Source organism: Pangasianodon hypophthalmus, chromosome 5 (genome assembly GCF_027358585.1).
Source record: "Pangasianodon hypophthalmus isolate fPanHyp1 chromosome 5, fPanHyp1.pri, whole genome shotgun sequence".
NCBI classification, from domain to species: domain Eukaryota; kingdom Metazoa; phylum Chordata; class Actinopteri; order Siluriformes; family Pangasiidae; genus Pangasianodon; species Pangasianodon hypophthalmus.
The window spans coordinates 23,135,818-23,160,024 of NC_069714.1; the positions used below are offsets into that span (position 1 = coordinate 23,135,818).

Genomic DNA, 24,207 nt, shown 5'->3' on the forward strand with positions numbered 1-24,207 from the left:
CATTCACACCTAGGGGGAAATTTATCATAGCCAATCCAACTACCGGCATGCTTTTGGGAGATGGGAAGAAACTGGAGAACCTGAAGGAAACCCTCAAGGGGAGTACATGTGAATCTCGGGATTGAAAGTAAGAATTGAAATGGAGACCCTGAAGCTGTGAAGAGCCAACACTACCTGCTGCTATATAGTGCCATCCCTAATACATCATGATGTTACCAATTTGTTTTAATAGATATTGCAAATGATTTGTGCAGCAGTATAAATACAACATGCTATTTCTTTCCAATTCACACAGCCCTATAACACAGCTGTAACATTTTGAGCTGGAGGGACATTTATCATTATAATGTTTTAAAAAGACTGGTAATTTTAAAATAAATGTTCTTTAACTTGAGCAGCAGATGTAGCTAAAATAGGTAGCCCTTTGTCTGGAGAATATGGGCTTGTTCCACCATAATAGGTGGGCCATAGTTGTGGTTTGTGGGTGGCGGAAGCTCAGTGGTTAAGATTTGCCGCTGACGACTGGAAGGTTGTAAATTCAAATCCCAAGACTGAATCTAAATAAAGACACATTCTAGCTACAGTGCTTGGCATGAGATTCTGGTGTCTGAGATTATTGATTGATAGATGATAGAACCCTGTAGTTTAGTGATTGCTGCACTGTGGCATTGCAGCTTGGGAATTCTCCATGTCTTTTCTACATCTACAGCCTGACCAGAACAGAGTGAAAAATGCCCTTATTAATTGGATGATGCATCTTTTTGGGCTCATGGCTCCATTATAGTTAGCTTGAGATGTTAAAGGAAATTGTAGGATTTATATCATACTCAGGAAGAAGTAACTGTTTAGTCAGCTCTTTAGAATGTTTTAAAATGACTACTGGGTTTTAGCTTCAATACTTCAAAAAAGAAGTAAGAGTAGTAGTAGTTAAGAGGGTAAAGGATATTTTTTTCCTACAAGGGCTATTTTCCAGTAAGTGCTATGGATACATTTGCAGTAGGGATCAAACATAGTGCTAATCCTAAGTGCTTTTCTGAACTGAAGTGGGTCCATTCAGCTAAAACAGACGGAAGATATTATTACTATAAATCAATGTCAGGAAAAAGAAGTAAAGCTCTTTCTGTCAAAAAATCATAAAGATGGAACTAACAAACTGCGCATCAGGCAACTGTACACAAGGGGGCAGTGTTACTTCAGTTAACAGCAACAGCAGTGACTGCATGCGACTGGAGATTTTACAGCACACCTCGGAATATCATGAAAAAAAATCATTTCATGAATATAGATATGCGCTGACTCTATATTGATGGTAAGAGTAGACCTTATAAAGGCAACAATAAAGAGAATGAACTATTTTTTATATTTAGTAATTCGAGCAATGGGGAGAGGGCTGAAATAGAGAGAGGCATAGAGAAGCTGATTAAGTTAATGATATTAAAGTCAGAGCAGAACGTATCCGTCAGCAGTTGGAGTCAATGATCGACAACATCAATCTCCTCTTCTCATTTCACTAATGCAATTCAAGGAGAGCAGCTGCAACTCCAGGACACTCTAACAAGCTATGGGAAAGGGAGTTTAGGTTATGTAATGTGTTTGTGTGTACAATGGAGTGTGTATAAGTCAAGGGCCTGGAACTGCATGATGTCGACATTGGAATGGTGTGTGTGCGTGTGTGTGTGTGTGTGTGTGTGTGTGTGTGTATACATTTGCACACAAGCGCCATTCAATTATTCTTCCTGGAGGCACCTCATATCTTGTTTCATTTTGCCAAAGGTGACCTACAGGGTTGTTTTCTTTTCTTACTCAATAAGAAAAACGTGCAGCTCGGGATTTTCTGTTATCCTTATTCAGTAAGAAAAGCAAATGACTCTCCAGATCAAGCCAATAAAACTGCTTAACAGGTTATTTTTACACGGATGTGTCATCTCAAAAGGAGCATGTTGCTTATGTGCTTCCCAAGCACAACACCACACACTGTTCATGGCAGGTCAGTAGATGACAGTGAAAAGCAGAGCCTATTCTGGAATAAAAACAGATGAGCTCATGTTGAAGAACTGAGAGTGTAGTGGAGAAATTGCACAGTGTGTACTGTCACAGCACCATACACACATCAGACGAATTGGATTGGAACTTCAGTTACAGCCAAACACACAGAATTCTCTCCGAACCTGAAAACAAACTCTCACATGTCCAAACACATGCTAACCCCTCTGCTGGACACACAGTGGACCCTTTTCCACAGCTGAACACACACTGGATCCTGTCCTATACCCAAACACACACAGGACCCTTACCTACCACATCCAAACTCACAACCAACTCTCTCTCACAACCAAACACACAACGGATCCTGTCCTACACACAATGGACCCTCTTCCACAGCCAAACTCAGACAGGACTGCCACAGCGAAAACAAACTGGGATCTCAGTTACAGCCATGTACACACATGATCCTCTCCAAACCTGAAAACAAACTAAAATCTCTCAAGTGTCCCCCACTGGTGAACACACTCTAGGCCCTCTCCCACTGCTGAACACACACTAGGCCCTCTCCCACATCCAAACCTCCAACATACTCTCTTCCACAGCTGAACACACACCACATCCTATCCTACAGCCAAATACACATTGGACCCTCACCTACAGCCAAACACACACCCAGGGCCTCTTCTTCACTGAAACACACACTGAGCACTCTACCTCTGCTAAACATACACCGGGGCTACTCTCACTGTGAACACACACCAAAATCTTTCAACAGCCAAAGGCACACCAGACCCTCTCCAATGCTAAACACACATATTTTTCATCTTCTCTCCCACTGCTGAACACTCAACAGACTCTCTTGCACAACCAAAAACAAGACAGACCCCCCACTCAAAAGCTGACCTCACACCAGACATAACTACATAACTACAGTATTTACATAACTAAACACACTCTGGAGCCTCTCCTACAGGCAAACAAGCACTGAAATTTCACACATATTAAACACACATATTAGCCTTTCCTGCAACCAAACACACACACTGAATCTTCTCCCTCAGGTTTATGACCACACTCTGGACTCTAAAAGCGTCTCAGTCATACACTAGTACATGGGCTTCTGGTCCAGATGCGCCCCCAGCAAAATATTTCATTGGATTGAACCAAGCACTGGAAAAAAAAACTTTAGCAGAACTGATCAACGTAAGGAAAAAAAAATCTGGCTGTAGTTCAGCAACCCTTGTTTTCCAAACATGAACCATGTAGCAGATCCCGGCGTAGCTTGTTTCAGCCAATCACATGCATTTATGTCTACTATTTCCCTGATGGCAGCTCATCGAGAAAATTGTTCACAGACTTTCATAGATTTGCCATTTGGTTTATGTACTTTTATTCTCCGCTTCAAATTCAAAACAGACATCTCATCTGTTCAAAGTATGTTACGCTAGTCAACAGTGGTAATGTGAAGCGCTAGTGTGAATATTATTTATAGCCATGAGCTAATCACTAATAGTGACGCATTAAAAGTTAACTATTGTTAGCAAGGAATTTGGTGTAGTTGGATCTTCTGAAATTTTAGTCGAATAGCCCTGATCTAGCACATCCAAAACTGCTCCAGAGCAGAATACACACTACTAATAGTACACTCTTACATATTCAAACACACACTGGGATCTCTGCAGGCCAAGTTGTGTCATCCAGTTATTGTGATGGAACATAGCAACATATTCTGGCAATGACACAGAGGACATACAGGTGATGGAAAGAACAGCAAAGCACGTGACTCTGGAACGTTTGTAAACAGAGTTTGGAATGGATGGTAGAAGGGGCACTGACAGAGATATGATTGTGTCAGAGACAGAAAGAGCCAAGTGGCTGTTAGTATAAGCCTTTTCGTGGAACAGTCTTTACAATTTCATTATTTCTTTCATATGTTAGTCAGTTTGCTGAAGAATTTCTCCTGTATACTCATGAGCAGTGTCTTGCCCTCTATCCAGCCCTACTGAATTCTGCCCCCTCACAATGACCAGAACGAGCCACCATTGTTCACTTTGTGCTCTCTATAAAGAGGGCCTGTCTCATAAATCGGGTTAATCCAGACAGCGGCCGGCTCAGACACAGAAACACAGCGGTTTTCAGTGTGTGTGTGTGTGTGTGTGTGTGTGTGTGTGTGTGTGTTTGGGGGGGTAATGGGGGTGTTAACCAAAGCCCCAGACCCGTACTGCATAAGCCTGAGCTTCTGGCATACTAGTTTTTAAACTGATGCCTGCTTGAGGATTCCACTGGTTGCTCAATGATGGAGATGACAGAAAGCAGTGTAAGCCCAGTGATGACAGCTGCCTGAAACTGGCTTCAGATACCATCTCTGATGCTGCTCCAACTTCAGACTATGCTCTCAGTCTCAGTTCAGTTTACTTCACGCTGCTCTAATGGCATGACAAACAGTGTTATATCCATATTGCCAAAGTGTAATAATGTAAGTCCCTCTCTCTCTTACAGAAAAAGGTTGGATTCTTGGCTCAAGATTCGAATGTGTTGATTCCAGCCCCTGAATCATTTATCAAGCTCAAATTTATTAGAACAATATGCTTTTCATACACAGCACTCTCATGTTCAAAATCCAAGTACATTATATCCACCCAAGTACCATCAGGATCTTCTACCAAACCTCCATCTGAATATTAAAATTAGCTAACTTACATTAATTACCTAGTTAAAAGAGGTTAGCATACTGCATACTGTTGAACATGGGTAGCTAGCCCATCAGTTTATTGGTTAGCAAACAATAATGTTACCTCTCTAGCTAGCTGCTGCAGTCTGGCTGAACAAAAAGTCTGCTCTTCAGTACAGTCTGTTAATATTTCAGTTTTAATACATTTTACCCCATCAACAATAGTTAAGGTTTAAAGCTAGCTTAGAGTATGATTTCATAAAAACTGTCTGAATGTGCAGAAGAAATAGATGACAGTGTTATCAGAGAAAATGATGGCATGGCCTTATAGTAGCATTGTTCATGTTGAGGTATTAAATCTAACTTGTTTATGCAAAATGTAAATAGCTCATTGTGATTCATATCATTTGTGTAACATAATTCAAATTTCCAAATTACAGTATAATATTATAATTGTAACCAGCATTAGCATTGCCACCAATGACCAAAGATTCAATAGCCTACCAGCTTGACTAATATTACCTGTAAAAGTACAAACGTATAAAAGAAATAACATCATTTTGGGTTCTGGCGCCAGGTTAGTTTAGTCTGTAGATTACGGTGTAATAATTTGTTAGAGGGGTTTAAAGAGAGACAGTGTTCTAATTGCGAGTCTTATTGTATTAGTAATTGTATTACACAGAGACAGAGACAGAAATAGCAGACAGGAGACTGGACACAAGGTCACAAAGTTGCAAGATCACAAGTCAGCTGTCCTCATATGCAAGAGGGGAAGAGAGAGAGCGAGAGAGAGAGAGAGAGAGAGAGAGAGACAAAGAGACTAGCGTAATTTGATATGAGTGTGTTTTAATTGTGGTCTTACGATCAATGTTGATTTAAATACAGGAAGAGGGACATATTGTACCAGAGAAATCAAGAGATGGTGTGCAAAACAGATTAATGAAAGGATAGCAATAAGCTGAGAAATAAGTAGTCTTTATATAAATATGTAAACTAGCATGACATGCTCCTTTGAAATGGTGCTGCTTTATTCATAATTGCTTCATATTCAGTACTTTATCCTTGTGTGAGCAGTGGATCCAGAGCTTATCCTGGGAATGCTGGGCATGAGAGTCACCAATCTACCAATGTTTTTTGGGACATAGGTGGAAACTGGAGAACCCTGAGGAAACCCACGTGAACACAGGGAGAACATGCAAGTTCCACACAACTCCAGACAGTAACCTGAGCTCAGGTTTGAACTGGGGACCCAGGAGCTGTGAAGTGTCAACACTACCCGCTGCACCACCATGCCACCATAATGATGATGAAGCTTTCTCTCTCACCCTCTTGGCACAGTCTTGGCATGGTTTTACTTCCTTCTGCTGTTAACATTCTAATTTTACTGAAGTGACATTTAATCTGAGATAATGCAGCATCATTAATTGTAAATGGCACTAAGCACTGCTGAGTTTTTCAAAAACAAAATCGCCATGCTGGCCATTACCCATACTGGATTCACCTACAAGCCAGGCATCATAAAGCGATCAAGCATCACTAAACACAATAAATATACAGACCTAAAGGCAACAGTCTATAATAATGGAATGAATCCAGTGATTTTCAGCAAAAAAACAACTCTAAAAACATCGGTAAGTCAATGAGCTCTCAGGATTCAGTCTGTAGCTATTTACTTAAATCACCAGCTGTTTTTTTAATTTGCAGATGAAGCACAGTGCCTAGTAATTAAAGCGCTTTACCATCCTCTGTTATGGGGTTTATCTTCACAAAGCCCAAGAATGAATCCTAACAACGTGCGTAAAATAAGATATGTACAACTATTGTTCAAATTCTTACATTTTTTCACTTTCTCACTGGGAACCTGAAATACAAATTAAGTCCTAAAGATTTCCTAAAAGCAAATATGAATACTTCTTGTACAAGCATAGCCTTTAATCAAGAAAGTAGAAAGTAATTCTTAAAATTTCACTCTACACGTAGTGCTTAAATCTAACCTTTTAATTAAAGAGAGTGCTATTCATGAAAAAAAGCACACCCACAGCCTGGAAGAGACCCATAACCTTTTGACTTTTGTTACCATTTCCCCTGGCACATGCAGTGGAGAGCCAGCAGGTTTCAGCATGATGGATCTGTCTTCCATATAGACCATAATTAATTGTGTTGTGGTTTAAACTCTAAGAATATTTACCTTTAAGAGCAGCTGCTAACCATCTCTAACTCACTAATACCACACTAATCGGCCTCAGTCTCCAAAGATGTGTGACAGTGACAGATTTGATGGCTCTAAAGGGAAATCATTACCTTCCTCTGAACAATTAGTCTAATGGCATGGAATTAAGACGGACAAACACTTCAGTCACATCTAAAAATAGATTTTAGATTTTACTTGTATCTTGACCTTAAATGATTTCAGATTTGACTCAAATCATTCTGTGTCATGAATGTTTTAAACCACTGCCAAATTCATGGCAAGAAGTGTACATATTTATTTTAGTCTTTATATATCCATCCCATAATCTTGCATCACAAATATTATGTGACTAGGAGTCAATAGTAATGATTCTTCTGATATATGTTTTGTTAATTTTCATTGTACCACATTGATTTCGAATTCTGTAATCTGATCGGTCAGAAGGTATAAAAGCATGGCTCGGAGAGTCGTTCTAGCTGCAAGGCAAATCGCAGGTTTATATTCATTTTCTTATGTTAATACATTATCGTCTCTATAGCTACAACTTACACAGAGACTCAGATGGTAGCTGCTCCACATAAACAAATTTATTTTAAAAAAGCGTGTTAAAAGTGGTAAATTTTTCTGTGAGGAGATTCTGTGAGGAGATTAAGTTTATTTAGCATTTTTAGAAGGAGTCTTCAGTGCTTTGTAACAGTCAGCGGTAAAGCTGACGATAAGTTTTTCAACACAGGAGAGGCTGGTGAAAGAACGACGGATTTATATCTGCTGTAAAGTAAGTGATAACAGGAACTACCTTGTTTCTCTAACATCCTACAACATAAAATGTAACTATAAACAGACAAAAACAATGTTTTTCTTTAATTAAAAAAAAATAATGTTGGCAAATTGCTGTAGTGTAAGAGGAATACAGCACTTCAAGATATAATTTTATTTAAAAAATTCAGGAAAATTCAGTGTAGTAACAATGACTCACACCACCCCATCATTGATTTCTTTCCTGTAACAGCATGTCCTGAAGCGTTTCATTCTTATTTCGTCAATATATTAGATTAGCTGTGTTTACTTTTGCATTGACAAATGTCCGTGCTTGACTCATCTCTGAACATGTCTCTAAATGTCCAATGCAAGATGCTTGACACACAGAGTGCAGTGTTTTCTTTAAGGTGACAGTGTTCGATGTGTCTCATGTCTCTACAGCTCCTTTGTTTTTGTTACATCTGGCACAGTCCTTTGTGTCCATTGCACAACAATACTGTTTCTCTTGGCACAGCTCAAACCTTCATAAGATCAGATTAAATATCTGTGACAAGCAGATACATAACAATTGGAGTAGAAACAGGCAAGATTTCACATTTCGCTTGCAAGTAAGTGGGCTGTTTTTACAGGCACCTCTGGCTGAATGTGTTTGGCCACTCAGTGCCTTGCTTCCTGAGGAAGACATTGTTTCATGAAGTCTTGTCCTTGCTGAGATCACAGAGCAAAGGTGACCCTTTTGGAAAGTTGTGTGCATGATATGCAACTCAGGCCAAGCTGGAAGAGATGACAGATACTCTCTTTTCTTTCTTTCTTTCACTACTGGGCCAAACACACACAACAGAAGTACAGTATCAGGTCCTCCAGACATTTCCAGTGATTGGACCTCAATATGTGTATGTGTGTGTATGCATATGTGTGTTTGCTCTCATGCATTTAACCCTTCAACTTGACATGGCCAGACAGTGGAACTTTGTTTAGGTGTCTATTTCTGATTGGAAAAACAAACTGTATGTACATATGCATAAGGTTATCACAATTAAGACTTTATTTTTTAATTAAACAACATGCCATTTCACCAACATAAATTGGCTGCCAGTCAGAAAAATTGCCCTTTATACAGCACTTTTTTTCCACAAAGAACTAGATATATTTTGTCAGCTAATATTTTGTCAGCTTGTCTAAAAATTTGTACCAACAGCAGCAGAAAGTATCTACATTAAGGAGTTTTAGCGTAAGTGAGACAAGGCACAAAAATGTAGTTTCTTTTTAACTGAATTTCCAGCATACTAAATGGTGTGCTAATGTAGTTCATGAGATACTAAATCAAGGTCATGACGTGGTTTCAAAGTGACTTAAGGTAAATGTCAGAATCGTGCGTAACTGGGACACACCTCTAGCGATTTTTAAAGTTTGACCATGCAGTGTTATGAAATACAGCGGCCTTTAAGCGGCCGGTGTATAAAGGCTTCCTCTGATTCTCAGAGCTCATTAATCTAAGATAGAGGTTTTCCTGGTCTCCCTTTGCCTTGCACATACATTTTCCCTAGTCCCAATTTTCACAAAATAGTCACAAAATAGTCACTTTATTTAGTCATAATAAGTAATATGTTTTTTTAATATAAAATAAATGATTGATTTACCAAAAATCCTTTTTTTTCTTCTATACAACATGTTCCCAGAATGGCAGGAAAAAATCCACATTTTTTAGCTCTTGCTACTTCAAATATTGGCACAAATTTTGATGGCCTGTTTGTTGTCAGTGATATATACTCTCACAGAATATATTTGTCACATACAAGCCTTTATTTTTATTTATGCCTCTGTGATCACTAAATCTGCTTTCAAGTTTCCACTGGTGCCCCATCCCAGCGGACTCTGGTGGCACAGATGAAATGTAATAAAACCACCATATTGCAATAATGTCCAATTTTCAAATTTCAGAGCTCAAAGCCAAATAGCCCCAAACCACAAGTTTATGACTGTCCTTCCATTTGATCAGCTATAATTTATAGGGTGGAATATGTAAACAAAGGCATTTGCTTTAAGATGTGTACAACATGTTCCAAACAGCACTTTTGTTCTCTGTAATACACACTATTTCTTTTCATTCGTAGGTTATATATTTGATGAGCAAGACAGGGTTAAGCCGAGTAGCCCTGCTTATTAAAAATAGGAGAGAAAAAAGGGATTTTTCTTCTAATAATAGGAACCTTGTGTTGCTGCATACAATTCCCTGCTGTTTTCTGCCCACTGTCCCAACTCCAATGGACAATCTCCTTCCAGAAAATCTTAAGACCACACTCTCCTCCTGGGATTTAATCAGGTTAATGATCAAATCTGATCTGCTGAGATCTCTCGGCTGTGCTGGAAGCCAGCATAATTGCCCCTTTGCTCTAATCTCTGCACCAACCCAGTAACTCCTGACCTTCTTCTATTACCACTCATCAGGAGCTCAGAGATTCTACTGACCCCTCGCCCACACCCTCTTCCAGGACTGACCTCTGCAAATGAGTCCCTCCTTGCTGAGTGTCTGCTTGCACACGCCACAGTGCTTGCTCTTCTTAAACGTCTTCACCCGGAACGTGTGGGAGTGAACGGCCTCAAAATCCTCCGGCTACAAAGAGAAACACAAAAGAGGATTTAAAGCAACTTTGCTGCATAAATGCAATACATGAAAAAACAAGCAATATGCAACTAATAGGATAGGAGTGCATAAACACTGGTATTTCCAGTTGTTTTAATTATCAGATGGTTTAAATATCCATGTTTAACATCTGTTTTACATATCCATGAGAAATGATTACTCCCAGTTTAATACAGACAAGCTGACAATGCAGACATAGTACCCAACATGAGGTAATATGCATGAATGCTTTCCCTTTCATCATTCAACATGGCTGAAGCAAAATTCCTGGAACCCACTTAGCCAGAGCCAGTCATTTCCATCTCATGTACCAAAATACCATATGACAGCTCTGACAGAATTAGCATGTCAGGTATGCTTAGTCTTGAAAATGTTAAAGTAGTGCAGTGGAGCACTATCATATAACTATGGTACCATATTCATCAGATACCATATTAGCAATTTAGATGTCAGTATGTCAACTAATCAGAGTCATTATTTACTGACTGACTCACCACCTCAGACTCCTGAAACTGGCACTAAGCAGCTAGGTTGTTCTAGTAACATTCTAGTAGGCTGTTATGAGAACATTTACGAAGCATTCAACATTTTCTAAGAAGTGCTTCACAGTGTTATTTATATTTACACATACGGGAGGCACTTTTATCCAAAGTGACTAAAAATTGAGGGCCTTGCGCAAAAGCCGAACTAAGGCAGCTTGGCAGTTGTGGGTTTTTCAATTCAATTCAATTTTATAAGTATAGTGCTTTTAATTATGGACACTGTCACAAAGCAGCTTTACAGAAATCCAGATATAAAATTTTTATTTTAATTTTTGCCTAATGATGAAGCCAGAGGCGATGATAGCAAGGAAAAACGATAAATGATAAGTGTGTTAAAAGGAACTTGAGTCTGAGCATCATTAGAATTTTAAGCTTAAGTTTCTTGTATCAGACTGAAGTTATCAACCGTTCAATGATGGAGACTTGAATGTAAACTGTTCTTAACTATTGCTGTCTTCAGGCTATCCAAGACAGAAAATCGTTTTTGCTCAGATGGTCTTGAACTCTAATCAGCAGCCCAGAATATTTACTGCTGGGTGACCGCTGCCTTCTTTGCTCATACTACATTCTCAATTAGACAGAAACTAATATTATAGAACCTAAGAATGCACTAGTACCATTTTTTTTCAGACTGAGTAATAGTATGTGTGTACTCGCCATACCGATACCAATTCCGAAACTAGTAACGTACTTACAAGCATTGCGTCAAGACATCAGTGAGTCCACACCAGAGTTGGTTTTGTTTCACTTTGAAAAAGCGCTTTTGTATAGCTACAATAAAGTAATTAATTATTAAATTAAAAATATAATTTTTTGCTGCTATTAGTGAACTCTTGAGTCAATGATCAGACTTATGCATCCCTAATGGAAATGTTAATGGTAACCCAGAAAGATTGAATGTTTTTTTTTTTAAATCAAAACTTCGTAGAACTATAATATTCTGAAAATTGGTAGCTGGGAAGTTACTACAGAGTGTTGAAACGAGTAAACATGGCAAGAACACTTTACAGGTTCAGACCATCTCAACACCTGTATTTTCCTTTGAGAATGATTAGCATGAGTAGTTGTAATATAGATATAATATATGCACAGAGCACCTTACTTGCTTACCAACTCAGGGACTGTATATTTTTATATTTTGATATATTATATACATTATATTTTTTATGTATATTTTTCTTTTCTTCTTCTTCTTCTTCTTTTTTAGGGAGCCGTGCAAAGTAAGAATTTCATCGTATGATCTAAACCGTTGTGTTTTCACCGTGCATATGACAATAAACATCTTGAATCTTGTACTGGTGATAAAAAGGCTATCATGACTAGGACTTTGTTTTAATTGAACATATTGAACTTCACCCACATAAACTGCCTGCCATTTGCACAAATAGCACTTGCAGCAACATATTTTTTGCACAATGAACTAGATCATTAACCAACACAAGTACACTTTACAGGTTTAGACCTTTTCAACACCTGTTTTCTCTTTTGGAAGCAGAGATTTTGCCTATCTCTGACAAGGTATTAGCTTTATACCATTTACAATGATATACAGTAGCTGGACAGCTTGGTGACAGAACTGATGTAAACAATCTGAGCTGGACAGTTTCTAACTGGATATAAAGTAAATCTGCAGTCACATCAGCAAGAACTTCAGCCAGGGCAAAAGCAGGAATGAAAGGCCATCCAAAACCAAGACAGCTTTTAACAGAACATAGATAACCACAGGTGTGGTATGTAAGCCGTGGAAGTAGATTTTGATATGATACCATATACCAAGCCTGTATGAAAGGACCTCCTGTCATAGGTCTCTGTGTGTGGTTTTCTCATACACAGAGACCTTCTCTCAGCCGCTTTTCCTTATCTGGATTTGGTCATGTTTTCTGGTTGGTGTTAGCACTGAGGAAATGAGAAAATATATTTTCCCCCTTTGTGTTCAATTCATCCCATGACTCCCCTGACCATGGTCCATGGTGACTCAGACATGGTGACACCACTTCCTCTGAGTATTTGCTCAGATGTTTTCCATTTTGACTTTGGCCTCGTGTAGAAAATGTCTGCCCAGGCTCCAAAACTACACCACTGGCTTGCACAGAGAACAAAAAGAACACAATAAGAAGATAATAAAAAGATAAAGAGCAACAGAGATGTTCTTGAGCCTGAAGACTTCTGAAAGAAAAAAATCAGGTGAATAGGAAATGTCTTGAATTTATTGTTTGAACAAAAAGAAGTCTGCTGGACATCCAGATTTCCATCATCACTGTAATCTTCATTATGAACACAACCATCATTCACCTCCTAATTGCCACTGTCATATCTCCAATTTGAGAACATACATAAAGCAACTGTGTTTATAAATTTCCTCATAATTCCTGCAGGCAAGGGCCATAGACAGCATGCTAGACAGGGTTGCAACATGTTTGCCTGGAACACAGACAGCCTGGGCACACAGCATGGAAAAGGCCAGGGGTTTTCTCAGGCAGACTCAAGGAGACCTGGCACTTCACTGCAGCTAATGATCTGCTCATCACAGCATGCGGAAACTCCAGATCAGCAGGGCTGAGATGTCTGCCCACATACAGGCCTAAAGCACTTCAACAGAACCTAATTCTTTGTGTGTGTGTGTGTGTGTGGGTGTGTGTAGCATTACTGTACAGCCCATTGTAAGTACACCTGCAGGTTAACAGATCAAGACATGGCTTTGTTGTACAGGAAATCTCAGGGTCTGGTTCTCATGAGAGAGTATGACTTCATTCCACAGGTACCCTCATGCACACGAACACTGCATTCCCAGCACAAAGGTCCAATAGTACCGTCCATGTAATTAAGTCTATGACATAATACCCTAAACTCTGAGGACCCACTGGCAGACTCGGACATTCTCCACTCTCCAAGTCATTACTGTTATCCAAAAACAGGCAGACTGAGGAGAACTCTAGAAACATAACTTGGAAAACAAAGAAGAAAAAAAAAAAAACAAGGAACTACAACACTAGCAGCACAAACTGAGATAAACTCTGTATCTAGGACAAGGAATACAGAAAATATTAATTACTATGAAAAACATGCTCCATTTTCAAAGATATAACATAAGAAAGGAGACAAAAAGTGAGTATGTGTTGTTTATTAGTGTCTTTGAAAACAGTGCATCTGTTTCATTAGTGCTGGTTCCCCAGGTTCCTTGTCCTAGATTTTGGTGGAACTAAACCCAAAAACAAAACCCAGGTGAGAAAGATGCAAGTGGGCGATTAATGAACGAAGCCAAGTAGAGCCAGAACTGAGGAGAACAACAAGCTAGAATGTTATGAGATAACGATTCAAAGCTCAGTGCAATTAAATATGATTTCAATCATTTTTAGCTGGGTTTTAATTCCTGTTCAATTAAAAGGTATTTATCAGACCGTTTGCTCTGTGTACTGTCTTGAAACACCATTTTTACAGAGCACCGTGATGATTTTTATTTTAATTTTGTTAATTAGTTGGTTGGTTGATTGGTTAGCTGGTTGGCTGGTTGGTTTGCCTCTCTATCTCACAAACCAGGCTTATGTACACAGGTCTAGGCTGAATATTAAGGCGGTTGAATTGGATATTGAATATAATTGAGGGTTTTCCTTATTCAAATGTGAAAGATGTTTTGTTTTTAATAGTAATGCTATACTAAAAATTCTGTTTTGTAGAATAGATAGATTGGAATAGATTGGAATAGATTTCAGAGTGAAAAAGAGAGAAAGAGGGAGAGAGAGAGAGAGAGAGAGAGAGAGAGAGAGAGAGACAGTCATGTCCACTCCTCACCTGAATACAGCATTGTATGTGACTTTGACAGCTCTGTGGCATTAGTGACTCCCTTTTACCGAGTCCCCAGGCTCAGCCCAACCCTGCTCTAATCTGATTAGCCTGATATCATCAGCCTAAAGGAATTAATGCAGCTCCACTGAGCCGAAGGCCGGAGATGCAGCATCAATTTTACTGATTACACTGCTGGACATTCCATGAATCTCTGCCTGTCACCTGTCGATGTGTGGGTGAGCATTTGCTATTGAGAACAAGAGAACATTCATGGAGAATATTTGTGTAAAAAATGCATGATGAGAGCATACATAAGAGTTGAGTACCATCAGTGCAGTGTGTAATCACAGAAGTGTGCTGCATTAAAGCCTTTGGCTAAAAAATTAATACTGGATATGTCAGGTGGCATTTCTATAGCCATCCATCCTCCATTGTGTCTCCGCTGAGCCCACTGCACATTCATAACCTCCATCAGTCTGAGACAGTCACTAGATACCAGCCCGAGTTCAGTTTTCATACTCTGTCTGATTACAACAAAGATGCATTATGGGATTCGGTTACCTCAGTGTAAACATAAATAACCAAGGGGAACTCGTGTATGTCCCATAGAGAAAGGCAGGCATGCGTTGTGTAAATTGTTGAGCCAAAGGTGAATTCCCCTCTTAGAGGCCAAGTCTGGAACACATTTCATCTCTCTACGCTGATGAAAAGCACAGCGGTCTCTAGAGTTGCCTTCCCAGAGCCACCTAGCAGGACAGTTTACACAGTTGGTATGGGAACACTCAGAGACTGAGATCATGCCGTGCATGCAGGAATTCTGGGGATTCGGGGGAACTCTCTAACTTTAAATCTTAGAGATATATACACTTAGGCTCTACAACAAGCTTTGAATTAATAGATTTTTTTTCAATACACAATCGCTTACATTCCCATAATAAGCACATGCAGCACGATCCTAACCAAACATACAGTAAGTGATTTTATTTCAGACTTTTTTCAAAAACACTCAAAAATGACCCAGGCTGCACTTTTGATACACAACAATACAATCAACATAGCCCACTACTGATAATAGATAATTGAGAAATAGATAGAAACAGATAAATAAAAACCCTGGGTAGTGGACTTTCAAAAGCTACTATATACAATATATTTTCTGCTCTGTTCTGTTAATGTGTATTTTGCACACATGGCATGGTTGCTAAGCACAGATAAAAAGGGAAAAAAGGGGAAAAGTCAAGAGAGAATACATCTCAATTTGTCCTGCATCTCCTGTCAAAAACATTGTGGCCCCCGAAAAACAGACTGCTTGTGTTCCTTCATTCACAAGAACAGAACAGCCTGAACTCTGAAAGTAGACAAAGAAACCCGGGCAGAAAAAATGAACAGTCTCAGAATGGCTGATTTTCTATTGGATTCAATGAAGGGCATTCAATGCGATTCTCACTACAGCTCACATAAATATCAAACAAGCGCTTTTAATTATAATTTTAGGAACCACACAAACATAACATGCTCCATTATTAGATAGTGGATAATTTTTGTTTATCATCATAAATATACATCATCATATAAACACAACAGTGCAGCTGGCATCCTCCTTTAATTGTTTCCAGTAACTAAGACAATGCAGGCATTCTTCCCGTTTGGATGTTATTGTAGAATAACGCAGCTTAAGGGTGAGCTTGTAACTTGGCTAACCCCTGCTGTATAACCTCATGTGGAAGTGCTTCCACCATGCTCGATTCATTTTTGAGTACTGCCAGCCATTCAAGAGACCCTACGGCTTCCACAAAGGCCAAACCCCCAAAATAGTGCTCCCAGCAGCCCTTGTGGCCCAGCAGAATCTATACACCATATACACAGCTCCACGCTGAGAGTCTAAGTCCCTGGGAATGGTGCTAAGACCCATTCAGTTCCACCATCCACACAAAGCATCCCCTCACCCCAGTAAGAATCTGAAGTTGGTGGGGAGGGTTGAGGCACACGGCCCCCAGACATCCACAAGAGGACTAGTGTCTGGTCACAGAGCATTGTAAAACTCCTACTGAAATCCCAGTAAGACTAACACTGCAGTCTATTGGGGTGAGACCTAATACAATTCTCTGGTTTTTATCAAGGGGGCTCATGTAAACAGTAGCCAATACTTTACAAGAAAAGATGCCGTGACACCTTTTGAGGTAGCTGATATAAACACACTGAAGCAACAACAGGAGAAAATTCAAAGAAGCAGAAGAAGAAAAGAAGAAATACCTCGAAATTGGAGTAGAATTGCACTCTACATCTGTACCTGTTATTTGTTATACAACTTTCATGGCAAGTGTGCATCCTTGTAAACTACAGTTTAAAAGCTGCAAGCTGGAATGACACACGGCCTAAACTTTATCAGTAAAGCTGTACTGATAATATCCCATGTTTTGAAGGCAAACACTACTAGAGCCTGTGCAAGAAGGCTTTAACTTCACGAGGGTGTGTTTTTACTTCATATGTCTATGATCTGACTCCACACAAATTCAAATTAAAGGAGGTTTCAGGAGTGCCAAGACCCCCAAGCTCTAGCCCAGAGCTATCTCCAAAATTAGACCAAGGGGATCCATGTTCATTAATATTACAGGGTTTAAAACTAGTCTATACTGTCCATCAGCTGTATACTCCCATTTTTAAATATAAAGGATTTCCCATATCCACATATTTCTTGCCCGACAACACCAGTAACACAAAATGCTATAGCCAGCAGTGAAACTTGATATGATTTCAGGCTGGTTGTAATATCACACTGCAGGATCAGAGCCATCCCCTCCAGCCTGTCACAATCAGCTCCGTTATGAATCAGAGAGTGTGTCTCCAATCACTTCCAACCCAGATGCTGCATCATATCACCTCCCGACTGCTGCTGGATCTGAAATGTGGTTATCATAGGATAACAATGATTTCAGTCAGGAGTATGTATGTGTGTAAGGTTGACAGAAAAGCCAGAGCATACTGGCAGACCATTTGATGATTTGCTCTGACCTTAAAAAAGCTGATATATACTGTGATTTTTGAACATGCAAGTGTCATTCTCCTGAAAGTGGAAAAGGACAAAGAGACACATCCAGTAACACCAACATATATCCATCATATGTGTCTAAGTGGTATTGCAGTGAGGCAAACATGTGTCCCCTGTGTACATGCTTCCCTGCTTCCCACCCATTTAGCTAATGAAAACCTCACACACCAGTCTTCCTCACACACACACATACACAAAGTGAAGGCTGCTCTTTCCAGGAACACTCTTACTCCATCCACCCAGCTCTTGCATTGAGACATGCTGGGCACCGATCCAAGGACAGCACTCACATTTAGTGAGGGATATGATGTGGAGAGGAGGGGACTGAGTGCTCATACAAGAGGAGAAACACTTGGAGGATTGAGGACAAATCTGAGAACCTGGAGCATGTGTACAAACCTGGTTTATCACAAACACATAATCAAATACTTTGCTTAAAGACAGGAAAGAGAAGAGAAAATTATCACTGTGTTCCATTTAATAAGTCTTGAGGACTCATAAGATAGCAAAGACATGGTGAATGAAGACTGTCAGAGCAAGTCTAAAAAATTCTGAGCAAATTTATAGCAAGGTGAGGCCCTTAGTGTATACAGGTTCCAACACAATTCCTGCTACAATTCCTGCCAAGGCACAGAAAGGAGAGATGACCAGTTGTAAAGAAAAGATAAAGGCAGAGTGATGAAGGTGATTTTCACATTACTTGACAGTATTAATGGTATGGGTGGTGTGGTAAAAATATCATCACAATTCTTGAAGACATTTTCAGGATTCACAATATGTACCATGATCACAACAGGGGGAAAAGTGTAAGTAACTACTCAAGGCCCCTAGATGAAGGAGGCTGTCAAGGGGCCTGGACTAAAATGTTTGCATTTTCACAAGATGCAAACAAGATCCACAAAGATTGTAAAGACTGCACAGGCTGTGAGATGTCAAGGAATGTCTCAGTTCATGTTATTTAGGTTTGCTGTTAGCAAAGCTTCAGCAAAACAAATGAACATTATGGTTTCCATAATGTCTCTTATATATCATAGCAATTTGCTGATTATTTGCCAATTTTTTATTTTAATTAGTGAACGACACATTGTACCTTTACCATTTGTTGTGTTACTGTTGTGGTCACACAACAGTCATAAAACAGGATAGTTCCCTCACCAGCCTCTCTTATTTCTTTACTTAATGATCATGTTAATAACACAAAAAAATGCTTGTCATATTATTGAGAAACTCTTCTGCAAGCAAAAGCAAAATTCTCTGGCCTGAAGATGTTCCCATGACAGAAAATATAAACATCTTCAAGCTTCACCATATCAATGCTCATAAGTTTTTGTTTGTTAAATATCATTTTATTTATTTATTTGTTTGTTTGTTTGTTATTATCATCATCATTATTATTAGGCTTACATTATATGGAACATCCGCCATACCCTCCACAAGTCCCTGTGAATTAGCTGTTACTACTGAAATGATAATGTATCAGCAATAATATAAACATGTGATGACCAACATTTCTGTCAGAGCTGCTGTTTCAGAAACTTAATTAAGACCTTCTGACGAGTCAGATTCGAGAAGTCATCAGTGCTATGGTATGATAAGTTATACTTGTTAAGTTATACTTGCTCTTTATTATGGGGTTTTGATCACTTTCCTTCAATCGTGCCTTTGGAGAAGCGGGTTCAAGCTACAGCTAAGTTCTTACTCAGAAGGGGAAGCAATCTGAAATTGATATAAACACTCAAACACACACATTTCATTACCTCACACAAATGCACTTGCCAAAATACCTCATAAATCTTGAACCCCAAAGTGTAGACATGCACGCAATATATACTCCCAAACACACACACCCTGAAGATCATGCCTCTTTATTTACCTCACTCACTCAAATATAGACATCTGCTCTTGTAAATGTACCACCCATGGGCAAACACACACACTAAATAGTGGATGGTTGATATAGAAGAGTCATTCACTGCTTGTAAAAGGTTATAGTGTCTCAGAAACACACATGTTTAACAGCTTTTATAGAAGGAACAGAACTAGTCATCCATGAGTAGGTTTAGTTATGTAACCTGGTTTTGTTTTATCCTTTTCTGAGTATTTGTTAAGTTTTTTAGTTTAAAATACTTACAGAAAATTCCTCAAGATGTGTTGTTTTACATGTGCTTTATGAAGGAAAAAAAAGCAGAGAATGTTTTTTCTGTCTACATTTGCATGATGTGATTGCATGACACACATGGTGCTCCATATTGGCAGAGTCTGGCAGAATGACCTTCTCGTCACGCTTTGATCCATCTGTTGAAACTGGAGGTGTGGCACTGGCAATAGAGAACGGAGGGGTACTACCTTACTTACCTGTCCCCAGTTTTTAACCAATCAGAATCCGTGCACAGTGTGTAAATGTTTCAAAGCCACACACACTCAGAAAATGACCTCCAGCTCCTTGCACCTCAGAGCCTGGAGTCTCTCAGAAAACAACCCCCCTGCAACTGTTCTGTTTTCTTTCACAACGCTACTATTCTTCCACCCACAAAACATTACCCAGCAGGGGCACCTGACCTCTGACCCCATCATCCCTCTCCTTCCACCCTCTCCGACCCTACATCCACTCGGACACTCTGAGTATGTCTGCCCTCTTTTCTCTTGCTTTTTGTCCCACCATTCTTTCCTACTCTCTACTCTTTCTTTTTCTCTCTTTCTACCTCTCTGGTAGGGAGGAAGCCCCCACATGAAGTTTCTGAAATTAGATCCTGGTATTTGGGGAGAGGCTGTTAGGGGAGCACTCAGGGGTGATAATCAATTGATTTGGGAAAGAAACGAATGAAATTCTGCTATTGATTGAAAAATCTACCCACGCTACTTGGCATTGTTCAAATGTTCCCAGCACCCTAAAAAAGATCAAAGTTGAAAAAGTCCCAGTAATTAACAAGATTTCAATAAAATTAAATGGGCAATGATATCTTTCATAGATTTAAAAATATGGATAATGCCGAAAGTAAAACATGCTTGGGTGTGTACTTTTATTCTGATATGGCTCTGACTCAGCACTCCTTTAGGCTGCATTAGGAAGTTGCTAGTATCGGTGAGACATATATCCTGTCTCAAAGACCCAGGCATAAGCAATCCTACCTATGTAACAGAGATATTGTAACACTTCTGCACATCATATACACAGCAATGTATACTTATGCAGGAACACAGGAAAAACTATCCTCTAAAATTTCTTAGTAAGCACTTCTGCTCTTAAAACCAGACAATGCAAGTGCCTTTTGCTCCTCAGAATAGCACTTAACCCCTGTCAAACATTTAAAATGCATTCAGCGTTTCAAACAAAAGCAGAGAAAGGCAGCTAATAAAAATAGCACACCCTCAATCTGAATTTAATCACCTGCTAGCCTGCACAGCCCAAACAATCCAGGACCTCAGTGTTGCCTAAATGTTTAGATTATTGGCAATGAGGCACGAAAAGCGATGCACATAATTTGTTAGGATAAATGTGTTTACTTGGTGCAGACACTCTGTCGACCACTGCTGCATCAGCCCAGTCCCAAAGCCCCATCATGTTATTTTTTTCATCACCTTTCCTCTCACTCTAGCCCTAAATCCTCAACCCTTCCCACTCACTCCATCCCCAAACACCCAAAAGCCATCCCTCTCACTCCAGGCCCAAATCCTCAAACCTTCCATCTCACTCTATCCCCAAATCCCCAAACCTTCCCTCTCTCTCCATCCCCAAATCCCCACAGGTCTTCCCTCTCATTCCAGCCTGAAATCCTCAGGAGTTTCTTCTCACCCCAGCCCCAAATCCCCAGAAGCCTTCCCTCTCACCCCAGGCTTAAAGCCCCAGAATCCTGATCCATCAGCCTCGCACCAAAGCCATATAGTACCATTCCATCACCCCAACACCAAAGCTCTATAGTCCTGTTCAATCATTCCAGAGCCAAAACCCCATAGTGTTATTTCACATTCCAACCAACCACCCTACTTCAAAATCCCCACCAATCTATGCTATTACCCCAGCCTCTAATCTCCAGTCTTGCTCCATCACCCATCACCAAAGCCATACAATCCTATTCTTATCACTCCACCCCACCCCATTTATCCCCACAATCCTGCTCCATTACCCCAGTCACAAATCCCCGCAATCTTTCTACATCACCCCAAAGCCTCACAATTCATGTCCACCACCCAGTTACAAATCCCCACAATACTGCTTCATTAGCCAAGTCCCAACAACCATAAAACTTGCATCATCACCACAGCCCAACCCCCAGCCCAAAAGGCCCACAATTGTACTTGACATTCCAAGACATAATTCTCCATGAATCTCCATAAACCTCACAATCCTGCAATTGTACTTGAAATGAGAATAAGTGTGAGAATGAGAATACTCAGAAATACACATTTCTCCTACCCCATCACAAATTTTCTATAGCTCTACAGCTCTTCAGGAATGTTCTTAATCAGCTGCAGATGCTCCCATGTGATTTTAGAGTATATGTGTGTACAAATGTAGGTATCATTGTATACTGATTACTAATAATATTTACAACATATCAGTTCCAAGAGGTGGTGAAGTCCAAGCATGTCATGTGTAAAGTTCAAAAGAGTCATATGAGTGACATGCAGCACAGTCTTGTTAAATCAAACACTGAAGCAGTTATAATTAATGTAGATATACATGTAGTCTTCTGATTGATAATCATATCTGGACATATATTTCACCATGCCAAAAGCTGGTTTACATTTTGAATCCTGAAGAATTACAATGAATGTTCCTGAACACTTGCTTACAATGTTAACTATAACCCTCTGAAGCCATTAGGCAACCTGCTGTGACCACTCGCATTTGCGCTTATGTGTGTGTGTGTGTGTGTGTGTGTACAACTTGTGTGCAAACCACTAGTGGCATACCACAACAACCATCCCTACTTCATTCCAGAACTTCCATCACTCAAGTTCAGCAATGCATCCTGCACACTAAATCTTTCACTGAGCATAGAGCTCACTCTATCATTTACACACTGGGGCAGCAGGACAGGCATAAATCCTTCCTCTAAGAAACAGCTAAGAAGCAGCTTGCCTGATGTCTGCTACAAAGTCCATGTCCCACATTGAGAATGGCGGCATATGCCAAGATTAAGGACTGACCTTAAAGTATGGCCTACTCACTAATTTAGGCACATTTATAGGGGATTGTCTTCCAGTGGGAATATTTTGGAGCAGGCCAAGGTTAAAAAATATAAAACACCACACCTACACAAAAAAATGTGAATGCTTTGGTATAACGGTTTATTCCCTGGAAAATTACATTAGGCCCATTTCCCAGACAGAATACATCATCCTATATAACCAAAGAAAATCCCAAGGTACAGTAGGTGTATTTGACGTAAGTAATGTTTGGCACAATCACAGACACCAACAGCTTCATTAATTCAATTTTATAGCACAGAGTTATATTTTGAAAAGTTATTTTACACAGCTGTAGCATTATGGCTTCCAGGCTAGCCGAAGGATGGGCCTCTGTGGTTGGGTTGGGTTGGTCAACGCAACCACTTTAAAATTCAACCCTAAAGGGTTAGAGGGGATGCATCTGGGTCCATGATCATTTCATTTGCCACTATCCAAGGGAGGATGGATTGGAATGTGACCTCTCCATCTACCAGGCTCATGTGTTTTTCATTTAGTACAAAAAATTTCCATTCCAAAGTCTTGTTATTTCTCTCTTAATGTCTCATCCTCTAATCCCATGCAAATCTCAGGTGCATTTTTTTTTCAGAGGGACTTGATCCCTATAAGGATATTACTGAGATATTTAAAAGCCCGCCAAATAATCCTGCCCCTTTCCTAGACCATCAGTAGCAGTAATGAATGAGATTTGGCAGGCACGCCTATCCCTCTGGGGTCTGAGATCCATACACATCTTCAAACTGAAACCAGACCCAGGATACAGCTTTACAACTCAAAAATCCTGACTATAGCAACATATATTTGCTTTTTTCTGCCCATAACTAAATATAAGCTCACTATCTTTAATTCATTCTGACGTATGTTCTTCACCTTGAAGGGAAAGTTTCAAAAGAGGCAAGAAATCAATAACTGACCATTATTATTCTCACTTTGTATTCTAAATGGAAAAAAAAAGACTCGCTGGTAAAATATTATATCAGCTCAATTTACACAAAAGCTTAACTAGTGCTAATCTTATAGTAGGGGTTTTCATTAGTCTATGGAAGGCTGCCAACTGTTAAGGATGCTCTAATGACATACACATACCTGTTCTGCAGTATACTTGCTCACCTTGTAAAAGCAGCCTTGTGGCAAAAGGACAAAAAAGTGAAAACTATTTTGTAGCAGTATTTCACAAGACGAAAGAGTCATGGTTAGTTCAAGAGAATTCTTCCAAATTTATTACACTATAATAGTGGTATTTCTAGTCGTATTTATGGCACATAAATGGATTAGAAGAAAGGTATCCAGAGCTTTAATCATTACCTTGTAAGGCAGTTCATGAAAGTTGAGATACACATTACCTAGACGGACCCATAAATCTTGGCTAAGGTGCATATTTTTCAGACTCAA

General features: G+C 39.6%; 1 protein-coding gene across 9 annotated transcripts in view; it reads right to left on the reverse strand.

Annotated features, from left to right (window-relative positions):
- The window catches only part of tns1b (tensin 1b), a 209,655-nt gene that overhangs the window by 120,151 nt on the left and 65,297 nt on the right, over positions 1-24,207 (reverse strand). For 8 of the 9 annotated variants that reach the window (XM_026911046.3, XM_026910984.3, XM_026910978.3 and 5 more), the window contains exon 2: positions 10,107-10,221. In XM_026911046.3, coding sequence (XP_026766847.2) covers positions 10,107-10,221 — 115 coding nt within the window. Of the gene's footprint in view, positions 1-10,106; positions 10,222-10,453; positions 10,612-24,207 lie in introns of those variants that run through there. The other variant, XM_053234008.1, reaches the window with a different exon arrangement.